Source organism: Ambystoma mexicanum, chromosome 5q, assembly GCF_040938575.1.
Source record: "Ambystoma mexicanum isolate Mex_15411 chromosome 5q, UKY_AmexF1_1, whole genome shotgun sequence".
NCBI lineage: Eukaryota > Metazoa > Chordata > Amphibia > Caudata > Ambystomatidae > Ambystoma > Ambystoma mexicanum.
Window position 1 is genome coordinate 895,977,198 of NC_090933.1, and position 26,798 is coordinate 896,003,995.

A 26,798-nucleotide genomic window follows, 5' to 3' on the forward strand; every position below is an offset into this window, starting at 1 on the left:
CTAAGAAGTCACACTACCAACTGAACCTCCTTAGAGGTATTTTTCCTTTGCTCTCCTTCCCCCAGAAGCTCACTGTCTCCAGAACGCTGGTTCTCTCCAGGCTGGACTATTGCAACAGCCTCTTTCTAAATCTGCCTGCTTCTACTCTACGCCCTCTGCAACTCATCCAGAACAGGACTGCGAGACTTGTCCTTGGCCTCAAGCCCAGGGATCGTATCTCTCCAGGACTGAAATCTCTGCACTGGCTTCCAATGGCTGCGAGGATTAAGTTCAAAACCCTCTGCATCGTCCACAAAACCTTCTGGGGAATGGGGCTGCAATACCTTTAACTCTCTCTTCCTAAATATCTACCCTCTCGAGCTCTTCGCTCATCCGCCTCCAACTCCCTCAGGGTCAGTCGCTTCTCCAAGCAATGAGTTGGCGGTAGATCCCTCTTCGACTGGGGCCTCCATCTGGAACAGCCTCCCCGCCTCCCTGAAACTTGAGAACCATCTTCGGTTCCGGAAGCACCTAAAAACCTTCCTCTTTGCTTCTGCTTTCTCTCCCCCTCTCCCCTGCCGAAGTCCTGCGGTTACTGAGACTGCACGGGGGACCTGGCCACCCATCTGATTTTGGGCCTAAGCCCTGCCAGTTGCACGCTTGCGCTGCCTTCCTGGCAACCACTGCACCTGGGGACTTTTTTTCTGTAACCCTACAGTCTCCAAACCAGCACTTATGTCTGCACTCATCCTGCACTTGCCACCAGCTGGGCGTTCTTTATTTATTTGTTATTATCTTATTATCCCATGTACTGCACTTTCCCCTCCCCCTCTTCCCTCCGCACTTTTCTTTTTCCCCCATTCCCTTGCAATTGCGCGATCTGAATGACACCTGGCCTAGTAAGATCGTTGTCTGTCTTCCCTCTGTTCCCCTCCCTTGCCTTGTCGCTCCTTGAAACACCTGTGTATAGGCGCGTTATAAATGTCATATCATATATAACGTTTATTTGCTTCAAGCGCACCCGGGTTCTTACACAACAATAGCTGTGCAGAAGTGAGCAATTTACAGGAAGAGCATTGCATCCTTTTATGCACTTCAGTTTACTTGAGTTCTTGTTCGAGTGTGATGTCTTATATATCATAGATGGTTTACAGCTCAATGCTACGTATAGCGTTTTCTGTGGAAACCTACATTTTCATCAGTGATTTCATGCTTGTACATTTTAACTTTCCAACCTTACAAGACAAACTGTTCTCACTGAAAGGAAACATTTCGACCAACATTATTTATTTACATGTCCGAGGGTTCCTGTGTAGTGGCATGTTTTTACAGTTTGTTTAGGATAACCCTTTCCTGGTAACATCTCGTGTCATAAACTATTCTTATTATTTGTAGGTGCATTTGTGAGACCCACACAATTAAGAGCTGCAGACGAGAATATTTTTATCACGCTTGGTCCGGCCTTTCATGATCCAAGGCTGTAATAACAATGAGCTCATTTCTTTGCAACAACTTTCTGAGCACTCTTGTGCGGGGATTCCTTGCAGCTTCAAATAGATTTTGCAAGATGGTGTGAGCGCATGAAAAAAATGCGGGAGCTTAAGGCTAACCTGATTAAATGCATTTTCAGGGGGAAGGTGACTACAGGGTGAACGGAGGCGGGGCACAAGGCCTGGAGGCTGCAGGAGAATTTACAGGGATGAGAGCAGATTGAGGAGATGATGGGTGAAGTAGTCAAATTGAGCAGTTTCTAAATAACTACTTTTAAGTGTGATTCAGGAATTCAATAAGCATGGTAGTTTTTAAGCTAGTGCATCTGGAGGCAAATCAATGGTTGGTCGTGAGGTGGAGGTGAGAAGGGTAGTGTTGCTAAAAACAGTCACCTCAGAGCAAGTTTGAAGTCATTGAATGTTACTCTTAATGCATGAGGGCTTTGTGGCAGAGAGGGCAAGGAGGGCCGACTAAACCTCTGCGACATAAGGGGCCATGGCATCAGGTTTGAATATACATCCAGAAATTGGTGAGGGGGATGAATGGGAGTGGGGCAGACTGTGAAGTGCATAAGGGAATGAACGGATACAGTGTCATCAATATAAGGAGGTTATTTGAGAAAAGGGAGGAAACTCAGGTCAACGGTTGCCTGTGGATGGGAAGGTTGGGTAGGAATGTAAGGGAATGGTCAGAAAGGATAGCATGAAGTTGATGGGGAGGGAGGTGCAGGGGGGATATTTTGGCTAGGTTGAAAAAGTGGGGAGTCGGGTTGCCGATAGGATAATGTGAGAGGGGCAGGGTAGAGGAGCAAAGTGGCAGTGAACGAAAAAGTAAAGCAGACAGCAGTCGGATGGTTGAAGCAGATACGTTAGCTCGATCAGGTTTTTTTTTGTATTGGGATGGGGTGGGTGATGTGTAGGATAAGGATGGGATTGGTGGCGATGGTGAGGACGACAAAGGGGAGAGGTTTGTGGAAGGTTCCTTTTTGAGTCATTCTGATAGTGATAGGCCAATAAGCAGCAGCGTGGATGGACTAGGGCGCATGGTTAGTGCCAGGGAGGGATGGGAAACTAAGGACAATCGGGCTAGTAGCAGCCATCTGGAAAAATTAAGACTTTATTTCCTCAGTGCGTTATAATGATAGTTTGCAAACTCCATGGCTTAAAGTTGTTGGGTGGAAAATCTGCCCTTTTCACCAGTCACTGACCTAAAATGGGGATGGCATGCAGAGAGCCCAGTCCCGAAATCAGGTGCTAGCCAGGCTGCCTGTCCTTTCTTGATTTAATTATTCATGCCAGACCTGGGCTTCTGAAGTTATGTAATTCGGGGAGATAGTGAGCATGAACTATTTCCCGCAAACTAGGATCCCTGATTGGTGCCTATTCTGCCTACATGGTGATTGGTGGAAGTCCAGATTTCTGGATGTTGTGAAGATGTGATGGGAGCATTTATAAGGTATAGGAGAAGGGAGGAGAGCTCCAATCTCCCTTCAGTTCCGAGCAGGTTCAAACAAAACTAACCCTTAGTTTTGAAGCTCTTCACTTGACACCAGGTGATGTGACGCATAGGGCAAGAGTTTTAAGTGTGTGTCACGTGGCATTAAGGCACAGTGGATAGTTTGTGTGAGGGGTTTTCCCTTTGAGGCTCTGTGCTCCGAGTTAGAACAAACCATGTCTGATGTTCTCTTCCTACTCGCCATTGTGGCACTATTGTAAAATTGATCTCTAGCCAACAACTACATCCTCATACCTGTGTTGTGGCCAACCCACCTGTAAAGAACACAGAGCCAGTTGTTGTCTGCTACTGGCGTCCCCGTGTTCACAGGCCTTGTCACACGGGTGGCCCCTTTTTATTAACTCCATACCTTGTGACCCCATACGTCACGAGGTCCTAAAAGGTACATGCACCACACTCCTCCTTGTTCATTATTGAACAATATAAGTAACATCCTTATCTCCGTCCACAACAGGTGGTAACAAGTACTCTGTACTATGAAGGTGTTTAATATAAACAGTGGCCGTCCGTTAACAACGCCTGCTCCTTAATGTTACATTATTTACATTTATACGGCGCGCGGCTGCCCAAAGGCATCATGGCGCTAGAGAGGGAGAACGGAGCCATTGCTGTTAAGGCCACAATACGAAGGCCTAAAAGAGGATCATTTTCAGTGCTCTTCTAAAAGCAAGGCGATTAGACATTTTCCTCATTGCAGAGGGCAGGCCGTTCCATAGATTAGCTGCAACTATGGAAAAGGCGTGACCGCCTATCCTGGCACGCCGAAACCTCGGGACGACCAAGAGGTTGCCGGAAGAAGAGCGGAGATCCCGTGCAGGGCAATAAATAAGGAACTTAGCCTGCAGAAACTCAGCCTGTTGGGCGTGGATAGCCCTATGGACAATGCACATAGCCTTAAAACGGATACGCTGTTTTACCAGCAGCCTGTGAAGCAAAACGCAGCACTGGGGAGATATGAGCTCCATATGGGGTGCCCGTGGCCAGCCAAGCCGCTAGGTTCTGTATTCTTTGTAACCGTTGTATCAGGCCAATTGGCTGGGCCAGGTACACAGTTACAATAATCCAGGCGAGATAGGACCAGTGCTGCAACTACCGGAGGACAAAGAGGTTCAGGTATCATAGGAAGGACCTTCTTCAAGATCTTAAGTTGATAGTGGTCAGCTTGGCACACAGCCGCTACTTGGTTAGTCATGGAGAGAGAGTCAGAAAGAATAACCCCAAGATTTTTTACCTTACTGACTGGGCAAGGAAGGGGTTCTAGAGTAGTGGGCCAGAAGGTAGAAGGGATCAGGGGGACAACCCACCACCAGCATCTCAGTCTTATCCCCATTAAGCTTGAGCCAGTTGTGGTCCATCCAGTCGCCCACGGCCCTCAAACAGTCACAAAGGCACGCTGATGCCTGATCCCGATCTAGCCGGATCAGGATTTGGGTGTCGTCCGCATACGAGTAACAGTTGAGGCCGTGGGCGCGGATGAGGCACACTAAAGCCCAGATATATATGTTAAATAAAATCGGGGACAAAGGAGAACCTTGAGGGACACCACATGTGAGAGAGCAGTATAGAGAAAGAAAAGGAGGCATGCTAAGAGTTTGTGTGCAGTCCGACAGGAAAGAGGTGAACCAGGCAAGAACCTGGCCAGAAATTCTGATCTGGCCAGGCGAGACAACAGGATGGGGTGGTCGACAGTATCGAACGCAGCTGAAAGCAAAATCGGGGCTCCAACCCCCCCTACCCCCCCCCCCCCCCCCCCCCTCCTGAGTCAACCAGTCTGGACATATCGTCCTGCACAGACACCAACACACTCTGTGCCTCTGCCAAATCTAAAGCCCGCCTGGGCAGGATTAAGGAAATTAGTGGATTCCAGAAAGAAAGATAATAGAGGAGCAATTAGTGATTCCAAGAGTTTAGAGAGAAAAGGGAGCAAGGAAATAGGGCGGAAATTAGCAGGAACCGTGGGATCAAGCGTGGGCTTCTTCAAAAGGGCTACAACCCTAGCTGACTTCAGCTCAGGGGGGACGAAGCCAGATTGGCAGGAATCATTTACAGCTGAGGTGAGGGCTACCAGAAGGTCAGGAGCGATCTTCATAATCTCCATAGGAATGGCATCCGTGGGAGAGGAGGATTTCATTTGTTGAATAGCTGATAAGACTTCAGCCTCAGTAAAGAGAGGGAAAGTCGACCAGATGGCAAAATTATCAGAGGACGAGACAAAAGGTGTATTACTGGCATCAGAAGCCGATGTAGCTAAGGATTTAGCAATGTTGGTGCGAATAACCTCTATTTTGTTGATGAAGAAAAGGGATAAGTCGTCACAGTTTTTGGGTAGATTTGACCCTGGAGGGTAAGGGCTTCTGAGGAGGTTAGTGATTTAACAGAAGAGAGTTTTAGGTTTGCAGAGTGCTGTTTCAATCTTAAGGAAGACATAAGTAGCTTTGGCAGTTTTGATGTCTGCCAAATAGATGAAAAGACAGGCTTTATAAGATTCTCTGCGATCAGGATCGTAGTTCTTTAGCCATTTACGCTTGGTCTGTCTTAACTTCAGATGGGCAATTTTTAGTTGTTCTGAGAACCAAGGTTGGGAGGGTAGCCTACGAGCTTGTACCAGTTTCAGGGGAGCATAAATGTCGGCAGATTCCTGAAATAGCTGAGACAGTGAGCGCAGAGACTGAGGTCTCAGAGTCACATTTGTTAATTATTTGGGTGCTGAGCTCTTTAGTATCGACCGAGCGCCATGAGTGCAACAGCATTTTTAAGGGAGATCAACTTCAAAGTCTCTGAGGTAATCTGGCTGCCTGCAGTGTTCCCTGATGGGATAGCATCATTCCTCTCTGGAGTCGTCTCTGTCTAGAGTCACCCCCCCCCCCTTGCTCTATTATACTCTCCTCATCGTCACTGGGCCCTTGCCTCTCCATGTCAGAGTCTGCGCTCTCAATGCTTTGCCAATGTGGGATGTAGCTCTCTGGGGGTTCGCTGGGCGGCCGTCACCTCCTCTCTCGGCCGACGTCCTCATCTGTCTGAAGAAGCTGGAATTTCTCATTACTGCGGTGTGTCCATCGCAATCTGTTATCAAAGTTCCTTTTACCTTTCACTACCATCTGCGGTGTAGGCTCTTTCCTCTTGGGTGTCCGGATCGTATCGGCACTATATCTCCTACTTCCAGAGGTTGATCTCGCAGCCCTGATGTTTTCTCTCTCATTTGCTCTCCTCCTTCATTCCAGCACACTTTCTTCGATTTACTCCCGGACTGCGGGTTGAATGGTCTGGCAACAAACCCCTAGGAACTCTTTTGAATAGGCCCTTTGCAGGCGGTACTCTGGTCAAGCAGTGTGGAGTGGTGCAAAATTCAGATCAGAACTGGTATATTTTTCACACTTGCCCTGCCCATGTGCAATGCAGAATACTTTGAGTGTCCCCATCATCCTCTCCGCCACCCCATTGGCTCTGGGCCTTACAGGTGTTATTTTCTGGTGACTTGTTTCTAGTTCCCAGAGATATTCGGAGAACCCTCTACTCTGGAAAGGCGCGCCATTGTCAGTGCAGATTTCATCTGGGAGTCCATGGGCGGCAAATAGCTTTTCTAGGATGGGTATAACGTCATCTAGTGAGGTGGATTCTACTAATTCCTCTTCTGGATATCTTGGCCATTGTGTCCACGAGGACCAAGAAATGGCTATCTCGGCAGGTGGACCCAAAGTCCATGTGTAGTGTTCCACAGGGACCATTGCTCCTGTCCATTGATCTGATGTGTGGGTCTCTTTGGTGTGGTAGCGCAGCTTGGCACCACACGCACGCGCGGACAATCCCTTCCACTTTATCTTCGAGGCCTAGAACCAAACCTTCATCATGAGCTGAGCTTTGGTTTTGGCCACTCCTTGATGTCATTTGTGTGCCAGTTCCAGCACCAGCTTTACTCAATTTTTGACCCTCTCAGGACCAGGCTGTTAGCCATGAATGTTTATTCAGTCCTCACGTGCCACATCTGTTCAAGTACTGTTTTGGCGTCCCGTGTAACTGTTCCAGGATGCGTTTCCACTCCTCTTGGGTTCTGGCTGACTGTAATAAGCGGAAACACTCATTCGCTGATGCCTCCTGTATCTCCTCGAGAGACATCGATGTGGGCCTTACCGCTGATGTTAGGGTGTGCAGAAACTCTTCTGTCTCCTTCCTCTCGTCGTCTTTATCTTTTGCCTCTATGGGGTGTCGGCACAGGTAGTCCGCAGCATTCACATTCCCTGGGCGGTACACCAGCTCAATGTCATATTCCTACAAGGCTAGTAGCCACTTCTTGATCCTAGCCGGGGACTTGGCAGATGACCCCATCATATCTGGTCAAGAGGCTTGTGGTTGGTGACTACTGTCAATGATTTTCCAAATACACAGCGGTGGAAATGTTTACTACCCCAGAGTACAGCTAGATCCTTGCACTCTATTTGCGAGTATCTATGTTCAATCTCTGGGAGGGCCCTACTCGCAAACGCAACAGTACGAGCATCCCCTTTGTCATCAGGCTGAGTTAGTACCATCTCAAGACCATATGGGTTGGCATCTACAATGATTCCTGCTCTTATTTGGGTCAAAGTATGCCATGCAGTCCTTTGCCACAAGTGTGGTCTTGATTTCCTCAGGCGCGTTCTTTCAGGGCGGTCCACTTCCAACTGCTGTCCTTCATGATGAGATTACAAAGGGGCTCGTATTAGGTGGCCATGTTACGTAATCTTCCACAGTATGTGACCATACCGAGAAAACTACCTTCCTCCGAGGCATTGGTAAGGCGGCCGGCTGTCTGGATGTCATTTACCTTGGTGTGGTCAGGAGAAATTCCGCTCTCTTGGAATACAAAACCAAAGAATTTGATCTTCTTTAGTAAAAACGCAAATTTCTCCTCATGCAATGGGAGTCCTAGTTGGTTGATGCGCCCCAGTACGCTTCCTAGCATTTCCAAGTGCTGCTGTTCTGAGCTGGAGTAGACCAGGATATCATCACTTATATTGATTGCTCCCTTTAGTCCTGCAATTGCTCCAAGGATTGTGTTTTGAAACACTTCTGCTTCTGAAGATATGCCAAAATTAAGGCGCTTAAACCTATACAGCCCTCGGTGTGGTAAATGTGATATTGTAGTGTGACGCTGGCTCTAACACCAATTGGTGATAACCCGTTCTTGGGTCCGGTTTGGAGAAGGACTTTACTCCCCACCCCCCTGGAGGCCGGCTAGAATATCATCCGGTGCTGGCGTGATATGCCTTTCCCATTATATTGCTCTGTTTGGGAGACGCATGTGTACACATATGCAAATGGGGTCTGGTTGTCTTGGGTTTGCTGACAATTACAATTGGGGAGGCCCATGGGTTTGGTCCTTCTACTTCTATGACATCCATGTTCACCAGGTCCTCGAGTTCTTGATCAACCAGTGGTCTTGGATGAAAGGGCACACACCTATGTTTCATTGCTGTCCGCTGTACTGTGGGGTCAATGTGTAGTCGTGCTGGTTCCCCGGTAAACTTTCCTATTCCTGCAAGCACTTTTGCTTGTCTGGTCAGTAGGGATTGGATGTCTTGTAGGTATACTCCGAAGGCAAAGTTCACAATGTGCAAGGCTTTTGCAGCGGCGTATCCTAGTATTGTCACCTTGCTGACTTTAGTGACAAAGAACCTTGCTCTTATGGTAGTATCATGATGAACAGACGCAACAAAGACTCCTTTTGGTGGCAGTGGCACCTTCGCCCCAAAAGTGTATATTCGTACTTGTCTTTTTTTAGGGACAAGGCACTTATCAAGCTGCAGAAGTGATCGTCCGCCATGACGCTTACGGATGCGCCAGTGTCAATCAGTATGGGTATCCGGGAGTTCTCAATGTGAACTGTACATCTTGGTTGTCGTCTCTTTGAAGCCTTTAATTCTGCCACACTGGAAATTAAGTTTCTTCCTCTGCTGGTTGTTCCTCATCTGGGAGTGGTTGTTCAACTATCGCAACGTTCTGTGTTGTTCTCTGACGCAATTGGCTCATTCCAGCAGGTGTGTTGACGATACTGCTGCATGGGAGACTCAGGTGAAATGATTAGTTATACCGCACCTGCCGCCTGTGTCCTCTCACTGTGCAATCGGTCAAGTGGGAAAGGTCATAGTCACAGTGTTATGTAATTTCCTCGCCCTTCCTTGTTACCTGGTGGGCATCTGTCCGTCTTGCGTAATTGTTGTCGACCTACGGCACAGGTTTCTTCTAGCTTAGTTGACTTCATGGCGGCAGACATCTTGTTTGCTCTGACGTCTGCCAATTTGTGGGTTCGCCCGAGTTCCAGGATGTGGCTTGTTCCTGTTCCGCGCAGTATTTGTCGTCTTAGTTTAACTGATGAACATCCATGGATTAGTCAGTGCATCTCGTGTTCCTCATCCGGCCATGTACATGTAGTGGCCATCCGTTTGTCTGCAGTAGTAGGCGTCAAGGGATTCCCCTTTTTGTGGAGCGTTTGTCATGAGGGATCTCTCGTAATTGAGGGTTGCCATGTGTGCAAAATACTCCGGGTCGTAGATTTTCAAAAATGTTACACATGGCAGGGCCATCTGAGTAGAGCATAACTGACCTTCTCAGGTCATCTTCCTCCCCTGCCGCTGCTGAAAACATGTATAGGCGCTTCACCCAGGCAGATCATCTGAGACCAGCCGACCGGGCTCCCGACACATCAGACTGTTGCAGGGGTGTGAGACACATGGATGGGTGTTGCACCCTGGCGCCTGCATGGGATGCCTCTGGCATCATCTGCCATCCTCAGTGGTTGGGCGCATCACAGTTGCACTCTCGCACACTGCTGTGGACCAGGTCAGATTGTAGATGCTTGATGTACCATGAGTGGATGGGTACAGGACTGCAGTGGGCACAAGCACTCTGCGCAGGAGCTGCAACCCTTGCAAACAGAGAGTGTGGCACTGTCCAGGGCTGGAAACTCACGACAGGACGTAGGGTGCACAAGCACTCCCGGTGGGCGCTGCAACCCTTAGTGGTAAATGCAGGAGTACAGGCAGATCTCCCCAAACATTTGGTAGAACTTATCTTTGTGAACGTGGCGTGCCCCTGAGCGTGGGGTTTTATTATCACGTGCTTTGCCGAGTAGGCGTTAGCAGCAGTCTAGGAATGCAGAACTGTGATACACGCTACTCGTCTGTGCGCAGTGATGTATTTATTTATGTTAATTCTTTATGCCCGCGACGGGCATGCATGCATGCATGCATGCAGCCTTGGGCCAACTGCAATGTTCTTTCACCGCCAGTGGCCCGGGAGCATGAATGAGGCTGTCCTATGGCATCGAGCGACGATGGGCTGTGAGCACGAAGCTCTGTCGCCTCGCAGCGTGCATGCACTGTGAGGTGTACCTGGGCAGAACATTTGGTTCACGACCGCGTGGACCACATCCAGCTCGGAAACCGCCTTGTCACCATTGTGGTGGGGCCTACCAACCTGTAAAGAACACAGACAGTTGTTGTCCAGTACTGGGGGTCACCGTGCCTCATGACAGGGGCAGCCCCTTTGTATTAACTCCGTACCTCGTGACCACATATGTCACGAGGTCCTAAAAGGAACATGCACCACAATACCTGTTTGACTCCTAAGTGAGGAAGATTTTATTTGTCCTGAAAATCCTTTTAGTGCGACTGCTGTTGGTGAGCAAGAATCAACGGACTCCTACTGCAGGCCTACCTTCCCAACGTTCTCCTCCCCACGCCATCAACTATGTGCGGTGTATGCAGAGCTAGCAACTTTTTGTATTGTCAGTGTTTAATAATTTGCCATGGTCTTACTGCAGTGCAGGAGGGTTTTAGTAACTGAGATGGGGAGCGAGGAGGATCAAGTTCCCCAACTACTATAATGACTGAATTGTTAAAGAGAGTTCAGAATGAAGGAATTTCAAATGTTTAGGCATTCATTGGGTTGTGTCTTAGTGGCTGCTATAATTCTGCTTGGAGAGCTAACACTGTGCCTAGCTATGGCAGCAGCATATAATTTACAGCTCCGAATAATCCATTTATCCACTACTACCACAGATTATAATCTACTAATTTTTATTGGCTAGTTCTGACATCACAAGTGCAGTAAATGTGTATCGTACACAAGACTTTCAATGCTCTCCCTGGCAAAGCTACCCTTATCAAACATTCTTGGTAACCCTGCACCTTGTCGAAGCAATGTCCCTACTCTTTTCCCAAGCCCATATGGGACTATATGTGCTTTAAAATTGGCTATGAATCCGTTGTCTGGGCAACACTTGTAAATTATTAAGATGGGAATAGGGTGCTGAAGTACTGGCAAGGTCAGATAGTTGTGGTGTTGAGGATTTGAGATGGTTTTCAGATAAAGGTGTGTGAACCAGTAGCAAGGCTTTATTTTTCTGTCGATTTTGTGCATTTCATTAGTTTCTCAACCTCCACTTCCCCCTGTGGCTTGGCAGTACGGGGGACGGGTTGGTGAGGTATAAGACACAGTTTCTGCAACTGGCCTTCCCTGAGCGGTTTCACAAGATTTATCTGGGAAGAGGAAGGGCTGGTTTCCCCAATCCGTAACTTCTCCTTCCAAATTAGTGACAGAAGATGAGATGCTACCCCAGGAGTGCAGACCCACAGAGGAGAACCCTTCAGTAGAAGTGTGAAAAAACTCCAATTGACTAAGGAAAGTGCAACAAAGACTGAGCTGCATGGCTGCAGATATGGATCCAAATGATACCCGGCCAGCAGTGTACCTAAAAAGGAAACTGTGAGGGGATAATAAGAGGACTAGGAGCACCAGGGAACCGGACATGGGGCTGGGGAAAAGACCAGAAGAAGCAGGGAAAGAAACCCGTAACAAAGTAACTGAATGCAACATGACATGGACAAGTTAGGATGCACCGCTTACTGGTAGGATCCCTCTTCTGAAATCTCTGTCTTGGGCACCATCTTGGTGTACTGACAGACGTGTGTCTGAACAAAGTTGCCATCTTGGTAAGGTCTTCTATGCGCCAGATACACAATCTCTTGAAAATGGACCAGCTCCCTTCCACCATTGCCATGGTGACAAGGACACAGGTGGTCTGTGCTGCGGCGTCCCCTGACATAGGCCACCTGGGCAATAAAGAAAATACCTCAGTTATGTATCCCTAATCTCTCTTGTTTGATACTTTCACTCACTCGCCACACTATAGTAGCCCCAGGAAGGTAGATCATGCCCTATTTCTCTGCTGTCTGGTTATGCCAGCTGAATAAGACTTGTTGCACTGAGATGATGTCCTAAGATCTAGCATTGACACCTCCCTTATCCCTTCTACATTCCACACCACACGTAGTTCGCCTGCACCAATATTTCAGTGTTTTCTGTTGAATGATGGAAAAGCTTTTGCTACAATCCCATTTTTAAATATTCGACTGTATGTAACAGAAGACTTTAACAATTCTAGAATCCTGAGCGTGACGGCATGGTTGCCTGGATTTCATGGATGGGATTGTTGCAGATGTGTAGCTGAACGGCAACTATTTTTGAAGGGGGTTTAGAACATGGTGGTGGGTGCATTTGATGAACTTCCTGAATGCTAATGCATATTTTGTGTTTGCAGGGACGACTCGAGCCAAGAAGACAATATCTGGAAGGGAATCCTCTCCGTCATTTTTTTCTTCCTAATTGTGAGTGTTTTAGCTTTTCCAAATGGTAAGTACCAGTTTATTACCATTTCTGTCCAGGGATTGTTTTTGTGGTTTTGGTAATAACCTATTCTGGGTTCATTTGCTTGTGATTTTATGTTCACTAATCTCATGACACTATCTGTTAAATGTTTCCTTTAATGTGGAAACTATATAATGGTGTGCCCCATCTTGGCAAATCAGGCTAGGTGCACAAACTCCTCAATCCTTGCCATCATATGCACCATTGACTGGAGTCTGCTTCCGGCTACCGGCAGAGGATTACCAACCTCTTACTAAACCCAAAATAAAAAGACAAATACTGTATTTGAAAAGGTGCCTTTTTATTTGACATTCATATAGTTTATCACTGCAATATCTATCTTGCAGTTTGTTTATATGTCGTTAATTTCCTGTTGTGAAATATTACCTCCACAAAACACTCACTGTTTTCCTTATGTATTCCCCAGTTGGTTTGTGGAAAGTTTTAAATTATAAAGTTTCACAAAGATATGGTAATTCTTCCTTTTTTAGCTGCTCTGAATTTTTTTTAGAGAATTTCACCAATGTCTATTAATTCTTCCTTTTTTTAGTTTCACTTTTTCTTTTGTTTTGCTTTCTCTTTTCCTTATTCGATTCCTCGACACGTGTTTCCCTGTCTATCGGTCTGACGGTTCTTCAGGAGGATTCTTTTGTGAAGTTTTGTTTTGAGAATTCCTTGCTCTTTATCGGAATACAGTATTTATGTTACAAATGTCCACTTTGAGAATTCTTTGGTTTAGTCACTGAGATTCTTCCGTTTTAGATTTTAGATTCTTCCGTTTTAAATTTTGTTCTGATGGTGATCACAGAAATAGGTATTCCAATGGTTTGTTAGTTTGTATTTTCTTAATTATTGTCCTTGCACTTTATCAAAATATCTGGAAAAGAAACCCACACTATGGTTTTGACAATTGTTGCTTTCTATATTCTCAAGCATTTTTAGTTGATGCAAATGATTTGGAATGATAATCAATTAATACAGGCTAAATATAGTATTGTTGCTTTTGAATAATATCTGAGAATGATTTACTGATTTGCATAATGATACGTTTTTAGCATCTCTTGCATATGAAACATATTGTTTCAGACATACTTGTTCATTTAAATTCAGTAGAACCTTGTTTTTGCATTCTTTTTCCCTTTAAAAGGCAAGTATAGATTGCGTTGTCCGTTCGAATGTGCCTTTGTTTTTTACCAAACTCTTTTGTACGATGCTTGCATGAGAAAGGCGAACAGTCATTGCTACTACCCTCCTTTGTAGCTACGTTGTGGTTTGCTTATGCGTTTAGCTGCACTAGTTTAAAGCAGAAGCTCACAAAAGCTTGTAATCTAGCGTTTTGTTTACCTTTTAAAGGTTATTCCTCCATGTTCGCTATGGCTTCCCGCAGTCCGCCGGTCCGTGTCAGGGTTCCTTGTTGTGTTTTCGAGCTCCGGTCACGTGATACTGTTTATTTGCATCTGGTGACGTTTCCTACGTAACGTTCTATTGCTAGCCGCCATCTTGGTTTGGGAATGGTGTTTTCGTACGGTTCAGACTCAATTTTGTTCATGTATTGTTTCTTCTTTACTGTTGATGATATTTCAAACTCGATTTGTCTCCGACTGATTATATTATTATGCATGTTCATAGTAAATCCTTAATTTTGTCCAAATTGTTATTAAATCCGTATTCTTAATAACGGTAGAAATGTCACTTTTCCCTTATGGCAACTTAATATGTTATGTTGTTTTCTTTCGTCAACTTATGTTTTGATTTTTTTTCCAGAGGATTTTGAAACAGTTTCTTTTACTTTTGTTTGTTTTTATTGATTTGGTTTTGGAAAACTTGCTTTCTTGAGCCAGACCAGTCACTGAAATGATTTTGTTCCATCTCTGTTTTATTTCTATAACGGTGGTACACATGCCCAATGTTAGTATTTGAAAAATTTCTCTTTATAGGAAGTGGTGCATCTCCTGATCCTTGTTTAGTCCAGTGTGACATCTGTCAAGATGACAAATCCAAAAGGCTTCTTTTTTCCTCAACATTTTTTCTAAATTGCCACCTCTTGGTGGGGATTAAATTTTTTCAATTCCAAAAAATCTTAACTTGTTGATGTCTTTTTGTGAGTGGTTTGTTTGGTAATGATAAGCCAAAGGTGTTTGTGGTACTTGATCTTGTATAGATCTTATATGTTCTCCGATTCTGATTCTTAGCATACGTATGGTACTCCCTATGTATAGTTTTGTACAGATGCATTGAATTGCACAAACTACATATTTACTATTGCAGTTGATGAATTGTTGAATTTTCTTCATCTGTCCATTGGGCAATGTGATTGTAGTTCTTGTATTGTCTGAGAATTTACATTGGTTGCAGGATCCACATTTGTAGTTTCCTTTTGTAGGTGGTTTGAGCCACATCAATTGTGATGAAGTATCGCTTTTCTTCTCGGAAACAAAATGCGATGGGCTAAGTATGTTTTTGAAATTTTTGGCTCTTCGAAAAGTTATGCTTGGTTGTGGATCTAATAGCGATTCCAGGTCTTTATCTGTTTGTAGTATATTCCAATTCTTTTTAAGAATGTTGGTGAGAGTTCCGTTATGTTGTATGTTGTGATGGTGTGCAGTCATAATGTCGACAGTCAAAATGTCGACAAATAAATGTCGAAAAACAATAATGTCGACAAACAAAAATGTCGACATTTTTCGATATTTTTTCGAAATTGTGTACTTATTGTAAGAATAAATAAATATATAATAGATTGTGTTGAGTATGAGGGGTGGGAGGGTGGTTGGAGGGGGTGTGGGGGGGTGGCAGGGGGGTGTTGGGTGAGGGGGGGTTGGGGGGGACCCCCCAATAGTAAATGATACTCTTTTTTGTTATTTATTTATTGAAAAAATAAATAAATACATATATAATTAGAATGTGTTGAGTGGGAGGGTGGTGGTGGGGGTGTGGGGGGGGTTGCAGGAGGGTGTTGGGTGAGGTGTTGATAGTTTTAAGGGTTTATAGTCATAATGTCAAAAAAAAAATGTCGACATTTTTTTTTCGAAAAAATGACCTTTTACATTATAAGTATAGGATGTCGATATTATTATTTTCGACATTATGACTATAAACCGTTGTGATGAATCTTATTTTTTCCACTGTTGATGATGTTTTAGGTTTGTTCATTAGGAGATCAGCTCTCGTTTTTAGATAGGTTTTCTGATAACTTTTCTTTAAGAGACTATGGTTGTAGCCTCTGTTTTAGAATTTTCGAATGCTTTCCTTTGCATGTTAAGTTTTTGTGCAATTGCGTTTGATACGTAGCAGTTCTCCGTATGGTACATTTTTACACTATCTGTTAAATGTTTCCTTTAATGTGGAAACTATATAATGGTGTGCCCCATCTTGGTAAATCAGGCTGGGTGCACAAACTCCTCAATCCTTGCCATCATATGCACCATTGACTGGAATCTGCCTCCGGCTACCGGCAGAGGATTACCAACCTCTTACTAAACCCACTAGGGTTTGTAGTTACAGTTCCACTGTGGGGGAGGAGATTTATTTCATATGCTAGGGTATCCCCGTTCTCATGTGCAGCAATGTGTATAAACCTGGCGAGTAGAAATGGGGTTACCTCTTCATGGTGTAACTATTCATGGTGTATCTCTATACAGGAGGCCCTAATGAATGCAGGCCATTCTCCAAAGTAATAATAATTTAGTATTTATATAGCGCTACGAACCCTCGGGTATCTGAGCGCTGCTCATTACCCACGGTGTGTGGTGCTCATTTATCGACCTCAGAAGGATGAAAGGCTGCGTTTGGCCTTGCCGGGATTCAAACCTGCGTCAGCAGGCTCTGCACAGATGTCAAAGCGAGCGCTCTACTCGCTGTGCTTTCGGACAGGCACTTATTCCACATCCCCTGCTCACCTGCCCAATGACAAGGACACTCCTCCTCTGGATTTTCTAGTGTTGAAAATATCTAATGCTTCGGAAGAAGATATTGTATCCATTATTACCTTTCTTTATCCCACGGCTTGTGTTGTGACCCAAATTCCATATATGTAATCCATAACATTAATGATGTCCCTCGGACATTAAGCAGGTCTTCTTTTAATGTCTAACCTTAGCTCTCACCAGCCCTACATTCCCCATTCCATTTTCCAGGATTCTCTTGCCCACATTCCATGTTCTACCCAGCCACAACATCCCCCCCTTAATTATCATGAGTTCATCATATACATCTGTACATTGTGTTCACAGTGCGAATAGAATACTCCTTCAGAGCCTCGTTCACTTTCCTGTGTCCTTGGGTCTCTTCTCTGTTATTCTTTCTTTACTTGAATTCTGTGTTTGCTCCATTTTCTCTATTCCAGTTATTTATCTGATGTCTGCTTTCTTTTTATTTCCACTCGTGCAGTCTGTTTCTGGCTTTCCATTTCCAGTTTGGAAAGAGTTGTATTAGACTTTATTGTTCAGTTGCACTTTCATCATGTCCGCACTGCACACTTTCCATGTCATATCTCCCCTTTTCCTTTTTATGAAATGTATTTATTTATTTATTTGAAGTCTTTGCTTGTTGAGCTACTGCAGACAGTTATTGTCTCCTTTAATTTATTAACCTCTTCCACGGTTTAATCATGCAAGTCTTGAAATTGCCTGGTCGCTAAGATCCGTTATTCCTTCCTTATTATAATTTTTTTCTTTGTTATTATCATTATTGTTCTTCTCCCTTCTAGTCCTTAAACACTCTCATTCCGTGTTGACATAGTTTCGTTTATTGCTCAGATGGTCAAGTGGGGCCTTGTGTTGAAATGGCACCTGCCTTATAATGTTGTACTCCAATGTTATTTCCTCATCTTATGTTAACGTGTCCTCACACGCTGTCTTATCTGCAGCGTTTGCATCTGAAACAAACTTTGCGTCTCCGCATAAAGCCTATTTTCTGATTCATTGTCTCGACGCAGGGCGAATACCTACAGTTATGTTTCCACTTCAATTGGCTTTCTTTTGAATAATGTTTCCATGTCGTTACGTCCTTTATTTCCAGGAACGTGTGGATCCCTGCGCTGCACGTACCTGTTTCGCCACTGCTCAACCACTGTGGAAATGCAAGCAGGGGAGTACTGGGTGCGCCTGCCCAGAGCACAGCACTTTATGACGGACCGTATGCTTTTCCTGCTATCCTTGCGAGCTCCCTGAGCTTTCAGCAGCTTTAAATCAAAACAAGTTGAACCAAAAAGCAGACACCCCAAAAACTGCATATTGTATGTTCCACAAATGTTTTGTTTCTGTTTTCACTTGTATTTTGAATCGCGTGACCTTCTGCCTTTAAACCGCTTTGTTTCCCTTTCGGATCACTGTATTAATAGATTCAACATGCTGACTTTCCTATTAGTTCTGCAAATGTTGCATTTTGTCTGTCAGGGCAATAACACTTCACTAGCTGTGCCTCATCTTCAGATTGCAGCTATCTTATATATTTAACTCGTAACCTTGTTTATTTGATTTTCGTAATGTTTGCAATTGCCACGTTGTTATAGCAACCCCTATGATCCCAGTAAATATTTCCGAGGCTACGCGGTGGCTCACAGAACCTCAGGATACGCGCTCTGGTAAGTGACGTGAGCTTGTACTTTTAAAAGATGCTTTTCTTATTATCATCTATACATATACATAATTACGATTATTACAGAACCGGTACATATATTTTTTTGAAACACAGTATAAAGTCAAATAAATACAGCACAGTGTAACATCCATTCTTTTCCTTTGAGTTTTTTACTCTATAGACTTGGATACGCAGCGCATCTGGCCATGCCGTCTCCATGACTACTGCAGTTTCTTTAACTGGTGTCGTTTTCAATTTTCCTCACGTTACCTTTGTTTTACTTGCTCCTTGTTTGTGTCATTTATTTTTGTACGACCTCCTCCTAAGGCCATTCAATCCTTTTGTCCTTTTCATAATTTTCAATCAGCCACCATAGGTCTCTTTGGCCCCCTCCTTGGGCATCTTTCCTTTGGCCCCTTCCTCTGGTAATCTCTTTATGTTTTTTGTTTTTTTTTGTTGCCACCTCCATAGGCTCATTATTGTCCTTTCAGCCACCTCCATAGGCTGATCACTAGTTCCTTATTGTCCTTTCAGCCACCTCCATAGGCTGATCATTAGTTCCTTTTTTCTCATCAGATGCATGGGTCAGTCATCTCCTCGTCGACCAGTTGTGACCCAAATTCCATATATGTAATCCATAACATTAATGATGACTCTGAGACATTAAGCAGGTCTTACTTCTTTTAATGTCTAACCTTAACTGCCTTCCAGCTCTCGCCAGCCCTACATTCCCCATTCCATTCTCCAGGGTTCTCTTGCCCACATTCCATGTTCTATTCAACCACAACATCTTGCAAAGGGGACTCTTGTCCAGCAGCTGTTGTAAAGTAGGGAGTCTCCTCTCTGGCTGCTGCTGTTAGTAAGTTTATCAATGCCCCCTTTAGTGTGGCCACCATTCATTCATCAATCAAACAGGCTTGGATGACTCCGCTATTGAAAAAACATCCCAGGATCCCAATGTGCCTTTCTTACTTAAGATCATTGATAAAGCTGCATACTTACAGGTTCAGTTCTATCTCAAAAGGCACAACCTACTTGGTTGTAGGCAGTCAAGATTCAGGGCCATGCATGGAATGAAGACCGTCTTGTTAGACCGTAAGTCTAGCACTTCACGATTTCGGGATAAGGGTGGTCTCACCTTACTCATGCTCTTGTATCGTTCTGCAGCAGTCAACCTCATTGACTATAACATTCTGATTGATAGACTGTGTTCCTCAGCTAACTTCATCTGAAGCAGCATGCTGGCTTCGTCCCTTAATGTATGACTGCACAGCCAGAGTTTTCAGTAATTTTTCTGCAGCCAAACCAGTTAAACTGGAATGCGGTGTGCCACAAGGATCCTGCCTGTCCCCTATTCTTTATAATTGGTTTACCAAACCTTTTTTCGACATCCTGCATGATCTTGGCATTTTTTATACTAATTACGCTGATGATGCACAGATCCTGTTCCAGCTTTCAGGGGCTAACAATCCGGATGCTGCTAACAATAACAAGATCTATGACATCCTGGATTGTCTCGGGAGGATAGCTCCGCAGCAACGTGCTCGCCTTGGAGGCAAGACAACATGGAGAAACACTGGTTCGATCCCCGGGTCTGTGCTTGGAAACTTCTGGGTTTTAAGCTCGTAATAAATAACCCATCATATCATATATTGTTTTTAATGGACTAGTGCTCAATTATGCTAAGACAGAGCTCTTTGTTGCTGGCTCACAATACAGGTTAGGTAGGCTTTTCCCAGAATTTAAGGAGCTCCCTATTGCCGGCTGCGTCATACCGGTGGCAGCCAACGTTTAGACTTTAGGGTCTATCTTGACGCTACACTAAACATGAAAGCTGAAAACAGCTGTTTAGTGTTTCTACAACGTCCTATTATTTGAAACTGCTCTGCAGTATTTGTCTGGTTCTCCCTAAAGAGAATTGTGCCCATCTAACGCGAGCCATTGTCCGGCCAAAAATCTACTATTGTGGCAGCCTCCTACATGGCACATCTCATAGCAATCTATCTAAATTGCAGACTCTGAAGAATAGTGCGGTCATGCTTGTTAATCAACGCATAGTGACCACATCAGTGAGGTTTGCCGAGTGAGGAAGCCCCTTGCTTTCCGGGTCATTATTCTTGCTCACAAGTGCCTGTTTGGGAGTGCCCCCCTCTATTTGAAAACCAGACTGACTTTTAAAACAAGGCCTCCCTTATTGCGTCCTAATAATATCAACTTGATGGTTACCTCACTGGAAAGAGCTGGGAGCTTGGCTTTCGACTCAACAGCTCCTTGTCTGTGGAACAATGTTCCTCCAGATTAAAGAGAAATACGCTCACTGACACGCTTCAAAAGGGCTCCCAGTATCGCTTCACTGAATCAGCTTCCTGATTTGTCGACATTTAATATAGTTTTGTATGTGGTAATGTCGTTTTTAAGCGGTGTTTGGTGGTTGTCTGTGTTTTTAGTAATGTGTCTTTTTGTACTTATTTTGCATGCCCAATGTCGGCTGCGGTCTGTCCTTATTTTAATTTTTTTTGTTCGCCTCTTTGGCCATGGGTTGCGGGCGAGTTTTAATAATTGAATAATGTGTGTTGTTGAGGATATTTATCTCAATTGTGGGTGGGCTGGAAATCCTCCCAAAGGCTAGGAAATTCTGCATATATTTGTTGGGGCAACATTTGATGTTGCCTTACTCCAGCAAGTGTTGCTAAAACTTGTTTTGCGACCAAGAGTAGCTATGCCATGTATTTCTAATATGTTGCATTATGTCAATGAAAGGAAAAGGCAAAGAATTTACCTTCTTAAAAACGATTAAAGATTTTTGATTCTTCATTAAACCATTCTTCAGGGGTTATGCAGTCCAAGCTGTACTCTGCAATGTAGGCACCTGTTAAAACTAGAGGCTCTGTTCATTTGGTTTAAGGCTCTTTTTGGATGCCATTTCAGAGAAATTTGTAGTGAAGCCACTTGTGCCAACCTTAATGCTTTTTGCAAGAATTATTCTTTGAATGCTTCTTCCAGAAGGGGTACATCTTTTGGTTAAGAAGTTGTATATAGCCTGTTTGCTTTAAAGTGATTGTCCTATTGTCTTACCATCACAGACAATTTTATCTGTTCTCAAAATATTCCACCATAATGTGGAGGACCTGTGCAAAGGACAGGATATACATTTTCTTTCCAGGCAATGTGACGAACATTGCCTTAGACCTGCAGTAGGCAAACATAAAATCTACTGTCCAGTAAATCCCTTCACTCTCATGTGTGCCACTTCTCTTGTGTGTCTTGCCTTAAAACCTTGGAGATCTAACATTACTTGTTTTTGAATAGTGTGTCTTTGCTGAGCATGTCTCTGGGAGTTGCACTTCTCTTGGCTGGTAAAGTTAAAAGCAACCCGGGGCGTTAACTTTTAAAGTAGTTATTATATTGTGTTGTACCTCATTTAATTACCACTTCCAAGAGGCTAAACACCTGGTGACTTGTCCATATCCCCACTGTGAAAACACATGGCACCCATAGGATAGCTTTATTCCACAGGGTGGGGGCTCTGCAGCATCTGCATGTAGCACAAAGGAGCCAAATACACAAAGTGGATAAGAGAAGACAAAAAGGCCTCTGAGCCCATTTTGACTCTTCGTCCCCCCTTTCCCTTGGGACGGGAGCCAAGGCCCCAGTGATGGCTGATGGGTGGTGGGTGGTGGGGAGTGAGGGTTCTGTACCATTGTACCTATCTCGAATCGAATAAGATGGAAAGTTTTCCTGTGCCATTGCAAATATCAGCAAACCAGTTGCCATATTTGTGACTGGGATCAATAGACCAGCGGCAATATCATCCGCCCTTTATTCAACTGTACGTCATTAGGTTTGCAATACAAGGTAAAATTATGCGGAATTGAGAATCAAGAAAGAAATAATATGCTGCTAGTTGATTGAAACGGAAGTACAAAATGTGCCCAAGGTTGATGGTATCTTGAAATCATGCTAACCCTTGTGTCATCCTAAAAATGCAAATAACAAGGGGGGTCCTGGGAGACTCTCTGCCAGACATGAGTCCTGGTTTTAGCTCACTATCTTTCACAGAGGAGAAATGTCCTAAACATATCAATCTTTGTCCTGCCCTGGGGCAGTCCAGCACCGAAATGCTAGGCAATTCTCCTCTGAACAAGAGTACCAACAGCAACCCCAGACACGTGTTTCGGTCTGGTTGAACCTCAGTAGGGTGTAGCTGTGCCTCTCTAAGAATAGTGTGCAAGGAATGCCTAGCATTACTGTGCTGGACTGCCCCAGGGCAGGACAAAGACTGATATGTTTAGGATATTTCTCCTCTGTGAAAGATAGTGAGCTAAAGCCTCTGGGTAAGGTTCTTGTAACCAGGACTCATGTCTGGCAGAGAGTCTCCCAGGACCCCCCTTGTTATTTGCATATTTCAAGTAACCTTGGGTCTCACCTTCAGTTACAAGGGGAATCCAGACGTGGACCCCTTGCTCACTATTCTTAGAGGCACAGCTACACCCTACTGATGAGGTTCAACCAGACCGAAAACACATGTGTGGGGTTTCTGTTGGTACTCTTATTCAGAGGAGAATTGCCTAGCCTTTCGGTGCTGGACTGCCCCAGGGCAGGACAAAGACTGATATGTTTAGGATATTTCTCCTCTGTGAAAGATAGTGAGCGAAAGACTCTGGGTAAGGCTCTTGTAACCAGGACTCCTGTCTGGCAGAGTGTCTCCCAGGATCCACCTTGTTACTTGGATCCTAAAAATGCATACATTTCTTAAAATTTTACTAAAGAGCTTTAGAAGGGCTTAGCCTAAAAACTAAATATTATCTTGCAGATAAATTTAAAGTAGTCGGAGGAATACTATATAAGCATAAAATACTCTATTCCTAAAATGCCACTGCAATAATAAAGACTTAACTACTTTTAGAAAAAACGCAAATACATTTTACGATATGCGAGCCACGGGTCATGTATGAACAAAGTAAAAAGCTAGATTGGAGTTGTCCGAATTCTGCGGGCATTCTCCCATTTAAACCCCTTAATCGAGGGAGGGTAATGTCCCGTTATTTCTCCTGAGAGTTCACAAAATACTGAGAAGAGGAAGATGTCTCCAGGAGCAATGCAGATTACCTCCCTTTACCATTCAAGTACTGACAAGAAGAGGCCTGAAGGTCGGGCATGGTCCATGAACTCACTTAATTGGGGTCAGGCAAGGCAACCCCTCAGCTTACACCTGAAACCCGTTAATCACCCACAGGTGTATAAAAGCTGGGGCTACGGGTGGAGAAGAGGTCGAAGGAGAGTTGGCGGGAGAACAAGCAGGGAAGCCCGTCCGACCAGAGTCACCCAGGACCAGCTCAAAGAAGACGATGTGCCGAGCTGCTGAGGGTGTGCAAACTGAGGAAGCATAGCAGGGAGCCGTGCCTCCTGGAGTCAGTAGAAGGGAACCGGGAGGCGTGTCATTCCCTTTCACAGCGGGGCTTAGCAAATACTTGTTGAACCAGACTATTAAGGTACCCCAGCAGTGTCTGAGGGGTAGGTGGTGAGACCCTGACCTCAGGAGAGCAAGCCGATCACATGGGGAGCCTGGAAAACACAGTGAAAAGTAAGCAGCAATCCGGTGTGTGTTTTCACGTGAGCGAATACAAAGTATCCAAGTATGCGTGTAAGAAAGAAAGACGTGTTTGTTGAAACTGTGGAATCTTGTCAGCCTAACACCAAGTGATCGTGTGCATGAAAACCCATTCTGAAATACTTGTGTGGAACCGTAAGCCTCAGCCAAAAGGAAATTCCCTGCAAGCATGTAAACAGACCAGGTGGATCGTACATACTGTGCAAAAGCCATCCTTGTTGAACTCTGCACTGAAAGAAGACCAAAAGGATATGCATGAAGTAAGAACCACTGTAGTGAAATTGTAAAGCTGTATTATATGGACTGCTTATTATGTGACACTTTGAAGGAAGCCTGAACCGTGGTTACATGACCTGTGATGGGTGGACCTGTGGTCTTAAACTACGCCTTGACCAGATAACTTCTTGATACTAAGCTCGCTGTGGTGAAAGCTGAAAATCAAATGCCACCAGACTTGGGGAAAGAAGTCGCGAGTTGCCAAGGTTCAGTTGTAAGATCAATGCTTCATTTTGTTTAAGTATTAACAATAAGCTTGGAGAAGGGGATCCTAAGCTGTTGGCATCCTGAAACTGTTGGTGTTTTGGTACTGTGATGTCCTGGAACTGTGTAGAATTGGGGAAGGTCAGCAGAACTTATTTTCCATTTGGTGCTTTTAAGAAAGACAAATTGAACTTTAAAAGAGGCTGAAAAAATAAGCCAGAGCTGGAATCGGCTCAGAACTTACTTGGAATCGCTATTTGGGTTTTTGGTTGATAGCACAGCACAGTGCTTGTATTAGTTAATGGGGCAGTATAGGATTCTGACACATGCAGACTTGTGAGTTGAACATACATACTTAAACTTTCCTTAGTTTATTTTCAGGTAGGAAACATTCCCACCTTAGAGCTACCGTAAATTAGGCGGTGCACCATCATGACCAGTAAAATAAAGGTGTTTTACTGCATTTCAGTTGTCTCATCTCTTGATACCATGCCTGTCTTACAGAGTGCAGTATTGGAGTGGAAGCATGTGCAATAATGTTTGTTTTTTTGTTTATTTATAGTGCGCGCCAGACCCGAAGGTATCCGGGCACGAAAACAAGAATACTTTAAGCTTACATGGTGACAGGGTTACATAGTCACATAGATACAGGCCAATACAACAATACAGCATTTACAAGTATGGATCCATAGATGAAGAGCAGGGTCCAGTTTGGGTTACAAAGACAAGTACTGGGAGTAGCGGGTAATGCTGGAGCTACAGATTGTTTTCTTTAAGCCACTTGATGATGATTAATCTTAAGTGTGGGTAGGATTGGTCAGTCCTTAAGGTGGGCGGGAGGGAGTTCCACAGTTGGGCCGCTTTGATGGGGAAGCTATTCCCTCCGATTGTAGTGATTTTGAAGGGGGGAAACTGATAGGCAGTTTGTATAGTCTGCTCTGGTGAGTCTGGATGTGACTCTTCTTTTGAACCTCCGTCAGGTAGCTAGGTACTGAATTGTTGAGGCATTTGAATGTTAGGGATGCAGTTTTAAGTTTAATTTTGTAGAGAGCCAGTTAGATGGTCTTCTAATTGTTTAAATATGTTCTCTTTTGGAGATTCCTAGGGCTGCCCTATGGGTGTTATTTTGCAGTATTTTAATTTTCTTAGTAGTGTATTTATTAGATCCCAGATAGAGAGCACTGCAGTAATCCAGTTTGGACAGCACAAGTGCTCTTGTCAAAGTGGTGCAACTGATTGTGGAGAGGTATGGTTTCGTTGATCTGATCAGCTTCAAGTGTAGGCTGTGGATGATGCCATAGCATTCTCTTGTTTTGCCAGGGTAAAGCTGGAATCGAGGTTAAAAACCTAGTGTTTTTTTCTCCTTAGCAACTTTGATTGTATTGCCATCTATAACAAAGGATGTGTAGTCTTTGCTGAGTTTCTTAATGTTGGGTATAGTTCCCAGAATGATGAGTTCTGTTTTGTCATCATTCAGGCATAGACCGTGAAGTGCCATCCACGCTTGGATGATGAGGTGTTTCCTATTCACCAAGGCCAAATCCTGTTTGTAATCCCCCGAAAGTGGGATGAGAAGCTGGGTGTCATCTGCATAGTTAGTGTAGGTGACGCCTAGAATGTCCAAATCATCAAACGGGGGCTTGGTAAATATGTTATACATGGTAGGGGAGACGCAAGATCCGTGGGGTACACCACACGTGATGGGAGCAGGGTCTGCAGCTGCTGAGGTGGAGCAGACCCTCCTACTTCTCTCACTTAAAAATGATTTAAATAATGAGCAGCCATATCAATACTTTTCATCCCAAAAAAATTAATATATACTGAGGACACAGATTTCCTTTTAGTCTGACACAATAAGATAGTTATAGTGAATCTTCAAAGTAACTAGGAGACTGTCTGTTTCATGGATCTTTTTTCATGGAAATCGGGACTTTTTGATAAACTATTCCTTCTCAGCCATGTCCTTCGTATATATTTGACCACAGTCTATACTGGGTTCCCGTCTCTTGTTGTCTTGCACATGCTCCGTGCATTCCGTCTCTTACTGACGTTATTTGTGATTAACATATATTGGTCTTGAACTCAAATATTCAGGGCATAAAAACAGTGTTCTAGTGACTCCTCGACGTTATCAAACCTGGGCAAGTCTCATCTTCCCTGTATATGTGTTATAGGCTAGTGGTACAGTGCCCATTGTGTTGGGTCAGAGATTAGGCAGACCAATTTGGGGTATTCTTGAAAGGTTTTATTGAAATAATAAGTAAAAAAGTCTTAACTATCTGTAATCTAAAGATTTCCCTGCCTAACAGAACTAACTAGGGAGCTCGTCAAGTGTAAATCCAAAATAAACAATGTATCCTCTGTCAAAAACTAAACTATACTGACCCTACCACTAAGACAAAACTTCAGAAGCCCAGGAGAATGACTCCCTTCTCCTGGATAGGCTTACCTAGCCTCA

The 26,798-nt window shown here is 44.3% G+C and overlaps 1 protein-coding gene across 1 annotated transcript in view; it reads left to right on the forward strand.

Annotated features, from left to right (window-relative positions):
• The window catches only part of PTDSS1 (phosphatidylserine synthase 1), a 1,048,798-nt gene that overhangs the window by 122,124 nt on the left and 899,876 nt on the right, over positions 1-26,798 (forward strand). Inside the window, exon 2 of the mRNA XM_069621400.1 lies at positions 12,563-12,654. Coding sequence (XP_069477501.1) covers positions 12,563-12,654 — 92 coding nt within the window. The remainder of the gene's footprint in view (positions 1-12,562; positions 12,655-26,798) is intronic.